We start from the raw sequence: 17,476 nt of genomic DNA on the forward strand, positions 1-17,476 counted from the left end.
CGTCCGAGACTGGTGATTCCATACTTTTTGCCAGGGGTTGTATATAGATATAGCAAGGGATCACGTTACGTCATGATTTACCTGAATACTGAATACTGTCCCTGCACAGCATCCCAGCTGCTCAGTATCGCCTGTGCACATGCATACAACCAAATGGTGCCTATGGTGTCAGTGATTAAATCCAACCGCTGGACAGTGGCTTATCCGCTTTCTGCTGGAGCACCTGTGGCATCACATGTGTGCGCCAGAGAACAAATGAGATGGCATGTGAGAGAGCGATTGACAGAGCGACCAAAGCGAATGAGAGAGGAAGAGAGAGAGAGAGAGAGAGAGAGAGAGAGAGAGAGAGAGAGAGAGAGAGAGAGAAAGAGAGGGATTTGAGAATAATGATTCAGTCAGCAGCACTATCATCTTCACACTATTAAGTGAGCTTTCAGCCACGGTTCCTGTTGGCAGTCTGCACTGCAATCAAGACGGGCAAAGTCAAGCAAACCTCCAAGTCAATATCTGTTTAAACTCATTGCAGATCGCAACCCAGCAAGCTAAGAAGAAAGAGCAGGAATATTGCACTCACACTATTATAATGTCGGGGGCCACCGAGGACCTAACATGTGAGGAATGTTTTTCCGCTCAAGGGGCCAACGGTTCCGAGTTAAATGGACTCTCCAGTGTGGACGACGATGAACTTCTACACTACATCTGGACTGAGTATTTACACCCAAAGCATTATGAGTGGGTTCTCATTGCAGCTTATATATTTGTGTTTTTCGTGTCACTCATCGGCAACTCATTGGGTGAGTTTCCTCCTTTTTTTAATTTAAATTGTTTTTCTTCTTTCTGCCTGAATATGATTTTAATCAATAATGCCCTGTCTATAGCTTGTGATGTTGTTTATTAACAGAGGCCATTTAATTGGTTGAAATTAACCTCTCTATACATTTTTTTTCTCAGTTAGTGTTTTTTTTTCCTTCGGCAGTGGCTTATGTTTGTTTTTCTGACACATAAATCCATAAGGAACACTGGAGTGACAGTCAATTTCACAGACCGTGACAAGTGTTACAAAACCCACTGAAATCTGCAAATTAGGCTCTGCTTTTTAGTTGAGATTTTGTTGTCATTGCTGATTATATTGGTTGGCATGTAATGAAATGTTGATGTTTAGAAGTCTACAAAGCAAATGGAGCATCAAGCACCTACACAAACATTTTCAGGGGCAGATGCTCAAGTACTCAATTGCTAATAATTGACTGTAAGCCTGCATACCTTCATGTTTTATTACACTCTCATTCAACTGGTGCAGTGCTTCTCAATTATTTTCTGTCACGCTCTCCCAGGAAGATATAAATCTATATTGTTTCCTTGTTAACATTAAAAGAAAATATAGATCAACTTAAAATAAAGAATAATTTTATTTGAGTATTTGATACTGAAAAATAAAATGTAATAAAATCAATAAATTACAATAGATTCAAATAGATGAGCAACGTTAACTCAGAGCACAATAAGCCAAGCAAAAATTCATAAAATAAAAGTGAGTGTCATTGGACAGAGGGACAGTTTTTATTTTTGCAGCACTTGTATCGTCCAGCATGACCGAGACCATGTCTAATGCTGCAAGCAGTATCAGCTCCTCTGCTACGGTATGTTTTTTGTTGTTGTTGTTGTTGCACTGAGCGACTTGGTATGCCACCTTGTAGGATGCTAACAGTCCTCGCTTGTTTAATGATGTAGGCACTCACAAAGTGGAACGATTGTTGGCCATATGCGGCAAATTTTCGCTGAGAAAAATTCAAGCGGCTTATCAAAGTGATTGGGGTCTAATGTCTTCATTGATTTTGCTTCATGTTGTCCGCTGCTTACATGTTTGGACACACTACCAGGAAGACGTAAACATTTTGTGCTACCCCAACTCTCTTCCAACTCTTTAAGTGACGTCTTAATCAATTTGGCGTCCTGCTGTCCATTGCAAACATTTTTAGTACACAGACTGGGCTTTCCTCGTCTCCCACTGTATTAAAAGTCAAAAGACAAACGCTACATACGCTTCGTCAAATTTCCTCGTCATAGCTCTTCATATATCTCCAGTGCTGTTTGCTGTGTGCTCTTGTTTGGTTAAAAAAAAACTGCGCACACTCTGAAAATGAGCGCGCCACTGTAAACCAGAGTGGATGTGCAATTACACTTCATTCTAGTACGGCAAAAAAGGTCACATGCGTTACTCCCGGCATTGCTCTGCATCCCCCTGGGTGAAGACCCGCCCCACTATTTCAGAAGTACTGCACTAAACATACCGTTCTTTGCTCGTCTCCCACTATATTAAAAGCAGGGGTGATAGTGGTCCGGAATGGCCCGGAGTGCTCGAGCCAGAACGCCGTTCCGGCATACAGTGCTTTGATCCCAAAAATATGACAGCAACTGTCAAAAATCCTTTGTGTGATGGTTTGTTTAAAGTATTGTATTTTATCAAAAGATGCTGATGGTGGCAGCGTTGGGTGTGGTTGGACTCTTACCTTTTATAAGTGCAAACCAGACGTGTCTGACATGGCTAAGGGACAGCTAGACTCTGGTTCGGCCCACGTGAGGCTGTAAGTTGTTTCAGTTGATGTATATTGGTGTAGGCATTTGTGGTTAAGTTTGGCGAGACTGTTTAGTTATGTTTAGTGATTTGCCATGTGAGAAGTGTAAATATGTTAGCATTCATAGCATTTAAGCTAGCGGACTTTATTTTGCAGATTGGCCTGATATGATTTACTAAATTTACATATTGATTATATTGGAGGAACATTTGACGTATATTTGCATTATTTACATTAGCTTCAATTTTAATGTACATCCAATATTCCTAAGTACCGGTAGTTAAAATTTAGGTTTTGCATTTAGGAAACATGGGGAAAAATTAGGAGATGGAGGTTGACTTTACTGCTGTTTTTGTTAACTTTTATTTTGCAAATCATTGAAAAAAAAAACAGTTTTGAATGAAAAGCATTATTTTGTTTGTATGTGTTATAGGAATAACTTTGCCAAAAGCAGTTTTATCGGCATTTCAGTGGTTTTAGGAGTTTGGTGACCAGCCAACGGAGTTCCGGCAAGCAATTCTAGCCACCTTCACCCCTGATTAAAAGTGAAGCCAAACGCTACCTACGCTTTGTCATATTTCCTTGTCTTTGCTTTCGGGAGACTTCATACTGTTTATCCTGCATAATGCAAAAAAAATGCGCACAGTCTGAAAATGAGAGCGCCACTGTCACCCACTGGGTAAATGTGCAAATACAAATTATTCTATTAAGGCAAAAAGGTATGTTCCGCGAGGTCACATGCTCCTCTACCCCTGCCTGCCCCCGGCATCGCTTTGCAACTTCTCTGGGGTGGCGCGCCACAATATTTGAGAAGTACTGAACTAGTGGCACGGGTATTTGACATATACAGTAATTACATCACTAGTTAGATTGGTAACCATGAGGGTTGAGCATCGTTTGAAATTGAACGATTCCGGTTCCGATTCCATGTTTCAATTCAGGTTCCAAACGATTCTCGATTCCGATTTTTATAAGAAGCAGGGTCAAAACAAAACAAAAAAAAAGGCAGGGTCAAAAAAATTGCATTGTTTATATAAATGTCTTAAATTCTCAATGATTTTTTAAAGTTGTATGAACTTCTCACAGAGCTATTTTTAACTTTCATATAAATATCAGTCTTTGAACTTGAATGTGATTACGTTTCTTTCTACAAGAGTGTACTTTCACAAAAAAATGTTTATTTTTCAAAAGCTCATGGAGAAAACATTTACATATGGCGAAAAAGTTCCGCTCTGAGACCCCCAATTGGGCCAAATTTCAAAATTGTCCTATAGGCATGTGTGATACATCATTGGAAAGCTTAAAATCTCAATTTTCTGGGGGAAGAAAAATTTTGAACATTTAAAAAAAATAAAATTTTAAACAGCAAATCCTTATCTTTAGGTTAAAGCACGCGAGAGCACATATAAAGATGCCATGATTTTAACGTGATACTATCGCGTACTTACCTCTTTTCGATCCAAAAGCTCCATGTAGCATGTATCACCAAGTATCACAACACAGCTGTGAATGGCCACAACCAGATTTTATGGAGAATTTATGGGTGAAACACGGTAATATAACAGGGGTGGCAATGCAGAAATCGCAGACATTAAGGAGTGGTTGAGATTTTCATTTTCATATATTTTTTTTTTCAATTTTACTTTGTTTGAATCGATTATTCATCATCTAAAATATTGGGGAAAATGCGACAGTAATGAAAAAAATACAATAAGTGATAGTTATGAGGTAGATATCCGTGACTTATTTACAGACGCTAATTTTTTCTTTGTGACATAATTTGTTTAAAAGTTTAAAATATGCGAGTGGATAATTAAAAAAAATATATATATATTAACTAAATATTCAAAATCAATTAAATGATTCTAACCTAAAAATGACAGACACTTCGAATAATAAATACGATTACTTACGATTACTTTACTCCTTTTTATGGCTCGGTTGTAACAAAAGCGGTTGCGCGCCGTCTTGAAACGGGGGTTTCCAAGGTAGAACGGACAAATTAAAAATAATTCGGGGATTTAATGTGCCATGAATCTGCTATGGCGGCATATAGACTTATTGTTATATCAAACACAACTGTTCTTTTGACTCAAAATATAGCAGTTTATTTTAAAGACGCTTTCATTATAAGTCTTGTACAAAAATTTTTGCGGCTTCAGATACAGTACAGTACTTTAACAGTTTGTCTTTTTTGGTCAAATACGGCTCTTTCAACATTTTGGGTTGCCGACCCCTGGGTCTCTACGAGATGTAAGTCGTACTATTGCTATGAGAAAAAAAGTATTATTACATAGGGTAACATATCTGTAATCAGCAATGCATTTTACGTACATGTACCGTAGCTGAGAGCTACAACATTAGGCTGAATAAAATATTTCAAATATATCTTTGTTATGGTTCTTCTTGGGGGCAAAAACATGGGGAAAAAGACTGCCGTGGCACGACATAGTGAGGCTATCTGACTCTGATGCAGCCCACCACCATAGCTTCAAAAAATCCTAGGGGAAACTTTGCAGTTTGTTTATTTTGAAACTGTGTGATTGTTTTTGCCACCGGGGGGCACAACCAGTGTCATTAGGTATTTTACTATAAAGGTGCGCCCAGCGCAGCAGTGCTAATCAGTGCACTTGGTGCACATACGGTTTTTACCATAGCACACTGTAGCATGAGTTGCATTGGAAAGTGAACTGTTTGCTGGATTGCTGAAATAAATCAACCTAACCAAAACCATCAATGTAGGCAGGTCATTGCCGGTAGCCTATGCGTACATTCAGGTTCCGAAGGTGTACTCAGTATTGACTTGATTTTGAGTTTGCTAAAATGCCAATACACTTCACATGGCTACTTCTTTCTTAACAAGCACCACAACAGATTCTAAAACAAAAGAAGCTTTTAATACTGTTGATTTTAACGGAGGGGGCAACATGCTACGTAAAGTACGTAGCTGCTTATATAGCTACATTTGCCCGATGTAATAATACGACTTATTCTCGTACTATTCCGTCCGTCCGTCCGTCCATCCATCCATCCGTCCATCCATCATCTTCCACTTAATCCGGGGTCGGGTCGCGAAGACAGACATAAATTATTGTTTTACTTACCTGGTTCTGACTGGTTAGAGGACCTGTGTTCTGTCAAATTTTGCAGCGCAGCGTGTCAAATACACGGCACTCAGCTATGCACTTGGCACTCGTATTCCATGAAGTCGGAGGTGTTTAATCATATTGGTCGTGCAGAATAGGCGGAGTTTGACTTTGGGGCAGGGGGGGCACAACACATTGATGACCTTGAAACGCAGTGTCAGCAATAAAATTTACTTACAAGAATATTTACAGTATAATAATAAGTTGTCAATGAGTGTTTTTTGTTTCCCATCATTCTAGAGAGGAATTCTAAATCAGGCTGCTTAGGCAATACTTTTCGCCAAGATCGTCATCCATTGAAAATGGTACGCCCACCGGTGTCGTTCCAATGTTGTTACCCCAGTCAAAATTGAAACCCCTTTCGGCGGAGCCATATGGAGGTAGATTTGTGTCTTTATTATTCAATCAAAAAAAGTTGCTTCAATCAAAATATATATTTTCAACCAAAAAAAGTCGCTTCAATAAAAAAAAAAAGTTTGAATGCAAAAATAAATTTAAAACTAAAATAAAATGCATATGAAAGCTGTTTGTCTTTGATTTTTTTTTTTTTTTTTTTTTTTAATCGAAGTAATGTTGATTTGTGTTTGGGCCACATTATGGCGAGGACATGTTTGTCTTTATTATGCAATCAAAAAGTAAGTTGCTTCAAAAATATATTTTCAAAAAGAAAAATCACTTCAATCAAAAAAAAAAAAAAAAAAAAAAGAAAAATCAATCATGGAAAAAGTTTTTGAATATGGAAAAATATTTGAGATGAAAAAAATTGTATTTGAACACATTGAAAAAGTTTCCTTTGATTGAAGCAATCCTTTTTGTGTTTGGGCCATATTATGAGTAGGACAATTGTGTCTAAATCCTTTAATCCCCCCAAAAGTTGCTTTAATCAAAAAAAAATATTTTCAATCGAAGAAAAAAATTATTTGAAAAAAATAATTAGGCAAGGGCAATTTTATTTATTTTTTTGAAAATTATATGCAAACCAAATGACCATCTAAGTTGCTAGTCGCATGATCTGTTCGAAAAATAGTTTTGACCCATTATAAAAATATATTTTTTTGTTCATTCCATTCATTTTTGATGCAGTTTTATTGCTTTACAACTTTTATATATATAGGTAAGTCAATTACATGCAATCATACTTTTCGGCCATCGGGGGGGCCTGGCCCCCACCTTAAAATCTGCTAATGTCGTGCAGCCACCTTTGCATGATATAGTTGTTTTGGAAGTGTTGCACTGAGCTGACTGCTCATTTTTTTTGGAGAGTTGAGCCAAACCTTAGAGCGCCGCCGCACTGTGTCCATGGTAGTAATCAACTTGCAATGCAGAAACACACGCTTCATGTAGCTTCTTCTTCATGGTTTTCGGCAGCAATTTTTTTCCGCTCGGTGGTCAGGGCATCGAAACATGGAATCGAAATTTAAAAATTCGAATGGTTCCGGAAGTATCGAAGCGGATCCCATCTAAGCTCGATTCCCAACCCGAGTAACCGTGGTTCATTTTTAATTAACAAACGCAATATTTGGATTTATTTTTGTCAGGAAAGTGAAAGTTGTTTTATTTTTCAATATTTTACATTTTTTTAGGCGCAATCTGTAAATAATTGGCAGTGAAGCACATTTTTTCATAGCCAAAATCTACCTGTCAACCATCTTGGTCTTGGTCTGATGAGGCAGTTACAGAACTACACCCCAAAACGAGATAAAATACAAATTACAGTGCTGATAATAAAGCACAGTAGCTAAAGTGGGCATTCCAAAATCTCTTGACTAATACTATCAGAAAAACATATTCAACTTCAGTAGTCTAAAAAGAAAGTACCAGTGTTTGTTGCATGATAGAAGCTCTTTAAACCAGAAAAAGCAATAAGCATAGCACCCCCTGTGGGGATAGTTCAAAAAGAAGCAAGATTAGAAACCTTAAAAAACAAGGCTGAAGGGTTATTCTACTGTTAGGTGTATTTACACTGGCATTTAATCTTGCATTACTTGCTGCTCTATTCATTATTATTTTTTTTGCAATATGTACAGAACTATCATTTTGGTGCATCATTCCAATCCTGCACAGATGTTGCAGAACTGAATACTGCACCTGTTATTGAATACAAATTTAGATGGGAAGTAAAATTGACTTGGGGTTGCTTGATTAATATGCATGTATTGTACAGGAAGTCCCCTGGTCACGACGTACCCGATTTATATAATTTGAACTTTCGGACGCCGGAGTCAGTTTTTTTTGTTGTTGTTTTAATTTTGTGACGCATGCCTTATTCTTGGCGCAGCCAGCATAGAGCAGGGAGTACTAATGTACATATAACGTACATGAAGAGCGCATTTGCCCCCACAAAGAAGCGGTGCAGCCGATTGAGAGAGAGAGAGAGAGAGACAGAGAGGGAAAATATTACAGCTGCAAGCTTGCGCACACATTTGTTGCTTGTGAAGCATCCACAGAGGCAACACTTGTATACTGTATATTACACGTTTTGTATTGTTTATTGAGCTTTTTCAATTGTGGTCGAATACTTGGGGCGAGTTTATGTGACTGTTTTTGATGATGTGCAGACGCTAACTGAGTGCTGGCCAAAAGTATTGGCACCCCTGCAATTCTGTCAGATAATGCTCAATTTCTCCCAGAAAATGATTGCAATTACAACTGCTTTGCTAGTAATATCTTCATTTATTTTGCTAGTAATGACGAAACAAAAAAAAAGAATGAATTCAAAAAATAAAGTCATTATCATTTTACACAAAACTCCAAAAATGAGCCGGACAAAAGTATTGGCACCCTCAGCCTAATACTTGGTAGCACAACCTTTAGACAAAATAACTGCGAACAACCGCTTCCGGTATCCATCAATGAGATTCTGACAATGCTCTGCTGGAATTGTAGGCCATTCTTCTTTGGCCAACTGCTCCAGGTCTCTGAGATTTGAAGGGTGCCTTCTCCAAACTGCCATTTTCAGATCTCTCCACAGGTGTTCTATGGGATTCAGGTCTGGACACTTTAGAAGTCTCCAGTGCTCTGTCTCAAACCATTTTCTAGTGATTTTTGAAGTGTGTTTTGGGTCACTGTCCTGCTGGAAGACCCGTGACCTCTGAGAGAGACCCAGCTTTCTCACACTGGGCCCTACATTACGCTGCAAAATTTATTGGCAGTCTTCAGACGTCATAATGCCATGCACACGGTCAAGCAGTCCAGTGCCAGAGGCACCAAAGCAACCCCAAAACATCATGAAAACTCTGCCATGTTTAACTGTGGGGACCGTGTTCTTTTCTTTGAAGGCCTCATTTTTTCCCCTCTAAACTCTATGTTGATGCCTTTTCCCAAAAAGCTCTACTTTTGTCTCATCTGACCAGAGAACATTCTTCCAAAACGTTTTTGACATTCTCAGGTAAGTTGTGGCAAACTCCAGCCTGGCTTTTTTATGTCTCTGGGTCCGAAGTAGGGTCTTCCTGGGTATCCTACCATAGCGTCCCTTTTCATGCAGACTCCGACGGATAGTACTGGTTGACACTGTTGTACCTTCGGACTGCGGGACAGCTTGGACTAGTTTGGATGTTAGTCGAGGTTCTTTATCCACCATCCGCACAATCTTTCGGTAAAATCTCTCATCAATTTTTCTTTTCCGCCCACATCTAGGGAGGTTAGCCACAGTGCTGTGGGCTTTACACTTATTGATGAAATTGCTCATGGACACAGGAACATTCAGGTCTTTGGAGATGGACTTATAGCCTTGATATTGCCCATTCTTCATCACAATTTTGCTTCTCAAGTTCTTAGACACTTCTTTGATCTTTTTTCTTTTCTCAATGCTCAATGTGGTACACACAAGGACACGGGACAGAGGTTAAGTCAACCTTAATCCATTTTAACTGGCTGCAAGTGTGATTTAGGCATTGCTACCACCTGTTATGTGCCACAGGCAAGTAACAGATGCTGTTAATTAGAAAAGCAAATTAGAGAAGCATCACATGATTTTTCAAAGGCTGCCAATACTTTTGTCCGGCCCATTTTTGGAGTTTTGTTTAAAATGATAATGATTTAAATTTTTTTCCATTCTCTTTTGTGTTTTTTCATTGCAAGCAAAATCAATGAAGATATTACTACCAAAGCATTTGTGAATGCAATCATTTTCTGGGAGAAATTGAGCATTATCTGACAGAATTGCAGGGGTGCCAATACTTTTGCACCCATATAGCACTGTGTATGCTAATTGTTTGCGTTGATTATCAGCTGTATCAGCGGCGAGTTATAACCGCTAATTTGAATTGCTGTTATTGAAGAAGAAACTGAATTTCATTTGTTTTTTAGTTTCATTCTGCAAGTGTTTTTTGTCTTGAGCAGCTGAAACACATGGATGTCTGACCTCGTCATTTCGGAGCTTAGCTGTATGGCTAACACTTAGCCCTAACATCTTGGCGAGGATGGTGCAATGACATAAATGTTTTGGAATAGTTATTTTCAGATTTAGGAAGTATTTAGGGGAACTTAAAGGGTCAATTCCAACGGAAATTAAGGTTATGTCGCCAGCATTGGAACGGAACTCCTTCGTAACCCGGGGATTACCTGTATTCGTATGTTTTTTCTATAAAATGTAATGACCATACAATACAAGATAAACTGTTCCAACGTCAATGTTAAAATAATATATAAATAACATTTAAATGGCTTATTGAGAGTTTACCTCCAGACGATAAAATCTTATCTGGGTAATTGTTGTTTCACTGTAGTTTTAAAGTAATGGATATGATCAATTTTAATTGCCCAGTTCAACACTATCATGGTACAAAAAGTTTTAACTGCTCTTTTGTTTTGACCATGAGAACATATCAATTTAAACGAGTACATAACCGGGTCATTGATTGCTAAGATTTCAGGATGCTGATGACAGTGATCAGAAGCTGTTGGCATTCAACCCATCCTGAACATCTATGGTCCGCAAACTATTTTCTTTCATTTTCTTGAACCTTTTTTTACAGGCTGAAGGCCTGTCACAACGGCTCTCAAGTAGTTGTCATTGTTGTTCTTGTGTACACTAATTTGAAGTCATTTTCCTTGGCCATTCATGAACAGACTGTCGTGAAACTTAGTGGCTATGCAGCAAAGGCCAGTATCTATCAATCCTCAAAGCCCGATTTTTTTTTTTTTCCCATTGTATCAGGGCTGATGAATTATTGACAGACTTAATGTTGCTGGTATTTCCTCCCGTATGTTATGAGTTACCATGTTCACACAGCCTTTAACCTGTAGTGTGCTCTAGCACACTCGTGTTTATTTCCTATGTTGAAATTTGTATTAATGATGACAAAAAAAGAGAAAAATACCAGAGATGTAACTGAAAATATGGCGGCGAAAACTATCGGCTGAAAATAGATAAAAAAGCGAAAACTACTAGCTGAAAATAGCTATAAATGCAATATCGGTTATGAAGACTGAAAGTTTACACCTGAATAGTATGAAGAACCTTAGTCTTCTAACCCTTTCTTGCCAAATGTATCACATTTGATACACTTAGAGACTAATTCAGAATTTTGAAATGTCTTTCCTCCCAAAAAAATAATGGATGCAAGTCAACTCATGCATCTGCAGGTTCCATGAGAAAAAAAAAAACAAAAAAAAAAACAGGATTTAGCCAGGGTTATGGATATTAGAGCACTTCTTACACATATTATTTTTCCTTCTTTTTTACAAATTTGAAAAAAAGTTTCCATCACGACCTTATTTTTCAAATTTTGTGATTCTCTGACAATTGCTTCGTATTGCAGGCATTAAAGGGCTAAAGATGGCGTAATCAAAACATGGAAAGAAGCAATACGCTTGCTGACACTGTCTTGCTAACCCTACTGGCCGACAGCCAACATGTCCACGGTCTGGAAGAAGTTTAAGAAATATATGAATTATTAAATGAAAATGAATAAATTAGCTTCATCACTGCTACATTCTTGTTCTGAACTTAATTTCCATTGATGTCCCGCATCAAATCAAATACAATGCATTTGAGCCCATGCATGAGTAGTTTGAGTAGTTTAATCAAGTAAATAGTATTAATACTATATTGTAATATAGTATACTAAATACTAAATTATAATAGCCTTGAAAAAAGCTTTTCAAATTTCGGCGAGAATGTAATGGTTTTTTATTGTTGTTGTGAACTACTGTTCCACACAAACGTACATCGAGATCTCATTTAGCTCAGCAATTGGAGTTGTGAGTTGTGCGCATTTATCAAGGTTTCATTGGCCGTGACATGTGTGTTTCTGTCCACTGAAAAGAATGCTATGACAACGCCGGCACTTTCTTAGATTTATTTTCACACAGTGTTTAAAATGTAGTGTGAAAATTTTAGTCTCATTTTTTGCACATTTACAACTTTATTTAGCAACTAAAATATTTATTAAAAAAAAATAAATATTGGAATTACAAGTTGAAATCCAGAGCTAAATATTTTATTTAAATCTTAAAAATAATTCTAAATCTTACATACATATCTTAAATCTAAATCTTGGATTTAAATCTTAAATCTGAATCCTAAATCTCAATCTTAAATATATACTGCATCCTAAATGTAAATCTTTTATGTAAATCCTAAATCTTGAAACGGATGAAACTAAATAATTAGCTAATATGCAAACACAGTCTGAGCTGATCCAGCTTTTACTTTGTTACTTCCAGTCAAACATGTGAATTAGCATATTAGCTCAATATTTGGTTTCACCCGTTTTAAGATTCAGGATTTATATTTAGGATTTATATTTAAGATTTATATTGGAGATGTACATTTAGGATACATATTTAAGATTTACATTTAAGATTTACATTTAAGATATATATGTAAATGGTAAATGGTGTTATACTTGTATAGCGCTTTTCTACCTCTCAAGGTACTCAAAGCGCTTTACACTACATTGCCATCTAAGACCTATATTTAAATTTAAGATATATATTCAAGATTCAAATAAAATTTTTAGTTCTGGATTTAAATATTTAAGAACCACCGGCCGCAGAGCAAGAGAAGCACCAGAGCCTCGACCACCCCCTGCCCCAGACTTCCTCCAGGGACTACCGGGAGCGCACCTCCCCTGCACCCAGTGCAAGTAGACGCGGCCGAGGCTGAGCTGACCTTGGAAGACACAAATTTAAGCTTCGTCTGTAATCGCCTAGTCAAGGTTTTGTCAATCCCTCGTCTTGCTTTTGGGAACGAAACGTGAACGAATGCTTGAAAATGAATACTCTTCTTGATTTTGATGAACATTTTTACAATGGAAACAATGACAAATCAAATCGTCATTAAATGCTCATCATTACATTTCAAAAGCAAGACAGTTAATCTCAAACTTCTTTACACACACTACACGTATCCAATTATCGACTGATTTAGGCAATGCATTTGGTGATTCATCTCCAAATGTTACATGACTAAGATGATGCTAGAATTATTTTTTTTACATTTGCACACATTACATTTTCATTTTTAAAGGCTAGTTGTTTTTTTTTTTAATTTCCATGAAGTGTTTTGTCATTAAAAAAAAAAAAAAACATAAAGTAAAAGCCTGTATTGCAACATCTTGAGAGATAATGAAATGTGACCTTTATGACATCTGAGATGAAGAGCTCATTAATGAACACCTGAATTCCACTATGTGAAGTCATAATGTCCTTAATTAACCTAAGTCACCTTCCCCTGAATCTAAAACTTGATCTTTCAAAGGCATTTTTAACAAGTCTATCTTCAGTACAATTTGAAGAGGACCACTTTCTGTTTGGGTATGATAAAGACATGTCTTTTAAGTGCCATCACAAGTGCGAACAAACAATCATGTTGTCCAGCCGGCTCATTTGAATATTAACTTCATATAAATGCTCTTTCTTTCAGTTTGTTTTGCAGTATGGAAAAATCGCCACATGCGCACTGTGACCAACTATTTCATAGTGAATCTCTCCCTCGCTGATGTCCTGGTCACTCTCATCTGCCTGCCTGCAAGTCTAGTAGTTGATATCACAGAGACGTGGTTCTTTGGACAGACACTTTGCAAAGTTGTGCCCTATCTGCAGGTAATGAAGAGCATCTCATGATATTTTTAAAAAAGAAAAAAAGTTGTTTTAATACATAAGGAATTTATCACTTGGTGGAAACACCGTTACAGTACATACTGTGTATAACCAAAATGAATACACCCCTCGCATTTCTGCAGATATTTAAGTATATCTTTTCATGGGACAACACTGACAAAATGACACTTTGACACAATGAAAAATAGTCTGTGTGCAGCTTATATAATAATTTATTTTCCCCTCAAAATAACTCAAAATATAGCCATTAATATCTAAAACCCTGTCAAAAAAAGTGAGTACACCCCATAAAACTACGTACATTCCAAAATGTCAAAATTGAGTACTGCTTGTCATTTTCCCTCCAAAATGTCACGTGACTCGTTACAGGAGTGCTGTCAGCATTGCTGCAGAGATTGAAGAGGTGTGTGGCGGGGGGGGGGTGTCAGCCTATTAGTGCTCAGACCATACGCCGCACTCGACATCAAATTAATGTGCATGGCTGTCACCCCAGGATGAAGCCTCTTCTGAAGTCGGTACACAAGAAAGCCCGCCCGTCTCATCAGACCACAGGACATGGTTCCAGTAATCCATGTGCTTTGTTGACATGTCATCAGCAAACTGTTTGCGGGCTTTCTTGTGTACCATCTTCACATGACATTTTGGAGGGAAAATGACAAGCAGTACTCAATTTGGACAGGGATGTAGTTAGTTTCTCTGGGGTTTACTCACTTTTGTTGCCAGGGGTTTAGATATTAATGGCTATATTTTGAGTTATTTTGAGGGGAAAATAAATTAATTCTATTTTATGAGCTGCACACAGACTACTTTTCATTGTGTCAAAGTGTTATTTTGTCAGTGTTGACCAATGAAAAGATATACTTAAATATCTGCAGAAATGCTAGGGGTGTACTCACTTTTGTGAGACACTGTATACAGTAATACTGTACATAAAATAATATTTCATATATAGTCCATTGAGGGTGCACCAGACACATTTCATAAGTGCCAGCAGTGGAAATGTTGTTAAATGACTAAATTTGAGCTCAGTGTCAATCAGTAAAATCCTACAGATAAAACAGAACTCTAAAATATGATAAGTTGACTCGACTAAAAAATAAATGCAAACTTGCTGCCTTAGAAAATGTAATCTATGTTACTTACATTAATTAATGCAATTTACTTATTTAATTATTTCAAGTTTTAAGGATTCAAATTAACCTTAATATCTGGATTACAGTAATTTGTATATTTTGAGTTTGCAGTACTCAATTTAACTTGAATGAATTAAATTACAGTAATTTTTTTATTTTGAGTTTGCGGTTCTCAAAATATTTATTTTTTTGTGAGCTTCCAGTAGTGAAGTGATACCTTAGTTAACTGTAGTGCTGCTTATTCATCATATGCAAGTGAACTTCATTTTTATTTTACCTGAAATAATTCCACAATGTAAACAGGATATGCTAATTTAATTCATAGCACATTTTCAAACAGGAATGACCATACCCCCAAATAAATCAGCTCAGAACACTCAATGGATTACCTCAGGGGAAATAAACTATTTTAAATTGCTCAACAATGCATTTAATACACAAGAGACATTGGGTCTCAACACGCTGCTGAATGTTTTGTTAATGCTTGGTGTAAAATGAACAATCAGTCGTATAACCAGTGCTCTCTTCAACACCTTTACCTACTTCACATCGATTTGGTAATTAGATATTGTGGCGAGCGACGTGGAGGAGAGTGGCTTTTGTTTTTAACACTTGTTGTTCATGTGCACCATACACCGCACGACCCTAAGAAACAACACAATTTATTGAACAGAACACACATTACGTGACAACAGCAATCACTAGTCTTAGTCGTGGTTCCAACAACCACACATCATCCATTGCGGCGGAACAAATACATTAACAGTCCATTCAATATTTTACTCTTTTATAAACTGTTATGTTAGGCAACGCGACAGTTTATATATTTACCGTATTGGCCCGAATATAAGACAGTGTTTTTTGCATTGAAATAAGAATGAAAAAGTGGTGGTCGTCTTATATTCGCTGTCTAGACGTTATACCCATTCACAACGCCAGATGGCGCCAGATTTCATTGAAGCGATGTTCTGTCATGACAGACCTCAGTTACTCTCAAGTTTTACCAGTTTGCATTATTTTATTGCAATATTTTTCCTTATTCAGATTTGTTTCAAGACAACAGTTATACTTAGACTTCACTTTGATGTTTAATGCAGTTATTGCAATTTTGTTGTTTTATCACAAAAGATTGGTTTATTTAAATTTCAAAAACCAGAAGCCATTCATTTACGAATGTGATTGCACTTTAGTTTACATTTTTAATGTTCAGATATTGAGATTTGAATGAGGAAAAATAACATGCTTTTTCTCTCAAATATATTGTTATAATCATTTGTTTCAGATGGACTGTAATTATTTTCTGTATAAAAATTAATTTGGTGTTCAAAAAGTCTTTTTTTAAACTTGAGTCTTGAAAAACAGGGGGTCGTCTTATAATCAGGGCTGTCTTATATTCGGGCCAATACGGTACTTACGAAATCGAGTGAAGGTGCAAGAGAGCTCTGTTTGACTACCGTGAACGTCTGCGGGAATGTTTTGGAGTCAGGAAAGCGTGACATATGCGAGGCAGATCTGCGCATGTCTGAAAGAATGCACAAAAAACACTGGGTACACAAAAATGATTTATTCTAATTTGACTTAACTGAGATACAGTACATTAAGTTAGGCGTATTTTCCAGCCCAAAATTACTACTTAAAAAAGCAGGTTGAAAGTTAAAAGTTATTTAAAGTTATTACCATTTACAATATAGTGGTGGAAGAGAGGTTGAAAGTTAGACATGCCTAGTCTGTGCCACTTAAATACAGTTTCCAAATTTTAATACCAAGAGACCAAGCCAACACCTAACAATGAATGAACAGTACCTATTTTTAAACAAGGCGGTGAAGTTCCAATGCCTATGTGTCATCAGCAAAGGGGATTATGTGAGACAGGAAGAATCACAGTAAGGCAAAGAAGGGAACTTTATTGGAAATGTATTGCTTGACTCACAGAGCAAACATGTTGATCACTTTGCCATTCTTGTTATAAAACTAAAAAAATTGTGGAAAAAAATACTGAACCATTACCTTTGTAATATAAAGTACATCTTCAATTCTAAATAAGTAATTTCATCAATTACAAACTTCAAGTCAACCACGGATAGAAAGACTTTTTTTACTTTTTCGTTTTTTACTTCTTAAAAGATAAATGTTAGTATGAAATATAGTAATTTGATATTAAAACCCCTCCTGATGTTTTCATTTTTATAAAATTTGTAAAATCAGTTTAAGTAGGTCGCCAGTGTTGTTGATGTCGCAATGCACTGGGGGCGGTGAAGTCAACAGGTTGCGCTGCCGGGCTTTCAGAGTATGACTCCAGCGACATAAACATCTGTCATCTGTTCAGCCCTTTAAATATGAACCCGAGAGCAACATTAATGAGCAGGACAGCACTGTCTATATTACACAAAACGAGGAGCAAAAGCAAAATCAACGGGAAAGACGGGATGAGATGAGAGTAGGACAAAACCGGTAGTGTTCATGTGGCAATTTCATCTAGTGGCAGTGACAGCAAACACTCTTCTTCTCTAGTGACGTAGCAGTAGAGTGTTTGCTCAACGTCATTAGAATGTTC

The 17,476-nt window shown here is 37.0% G+C and overlaps 1 protein-coding gene across 1 annotated transcript in view; it reads left to right on the forward strand.

Annotated features, from left to right (window-relative positions):
- The first annotated feature begins 474 nt into the window (after positions 1-474).
- Positions 475-17,476, forward strand: part of hcrtr2 (hypocretin (orexin) receptor 2) — a 35,683-nt gene continuing 18,681 nt past the window's right edge. Inside the window, exons 1-2 of the mRNA XM_057847439.1 lie at positions 475-794; positions 13,593-13,771. Of these exons, the coding sequence (XP_057703422.1) occupies positions 584-794; positions 13,593-13,771 (390 nt within the window). The 5' untranslated portion in view covers positions 475-583. The remainder of the gene's footprint in view (positions 795-13,592; positions 13,772-17,476) is intronic.

The sequence above is a fragment of the Corythoichthys intestinalis genome, chromosome 10 (genome assembly GCF_030265065.1).
Source record: "Corythoichthys intestinalis isolate RoL2023-P3 chromosome 10, ASM3026506v1, whole genome shotgun sequence".
Lineage (NCBI taxonomy): Eukaryota > Metazoa > Chordata > Actinopteri > Syngnathiformes > Syngnathidae > Corythoichthys > Corythoichthys intestinalis.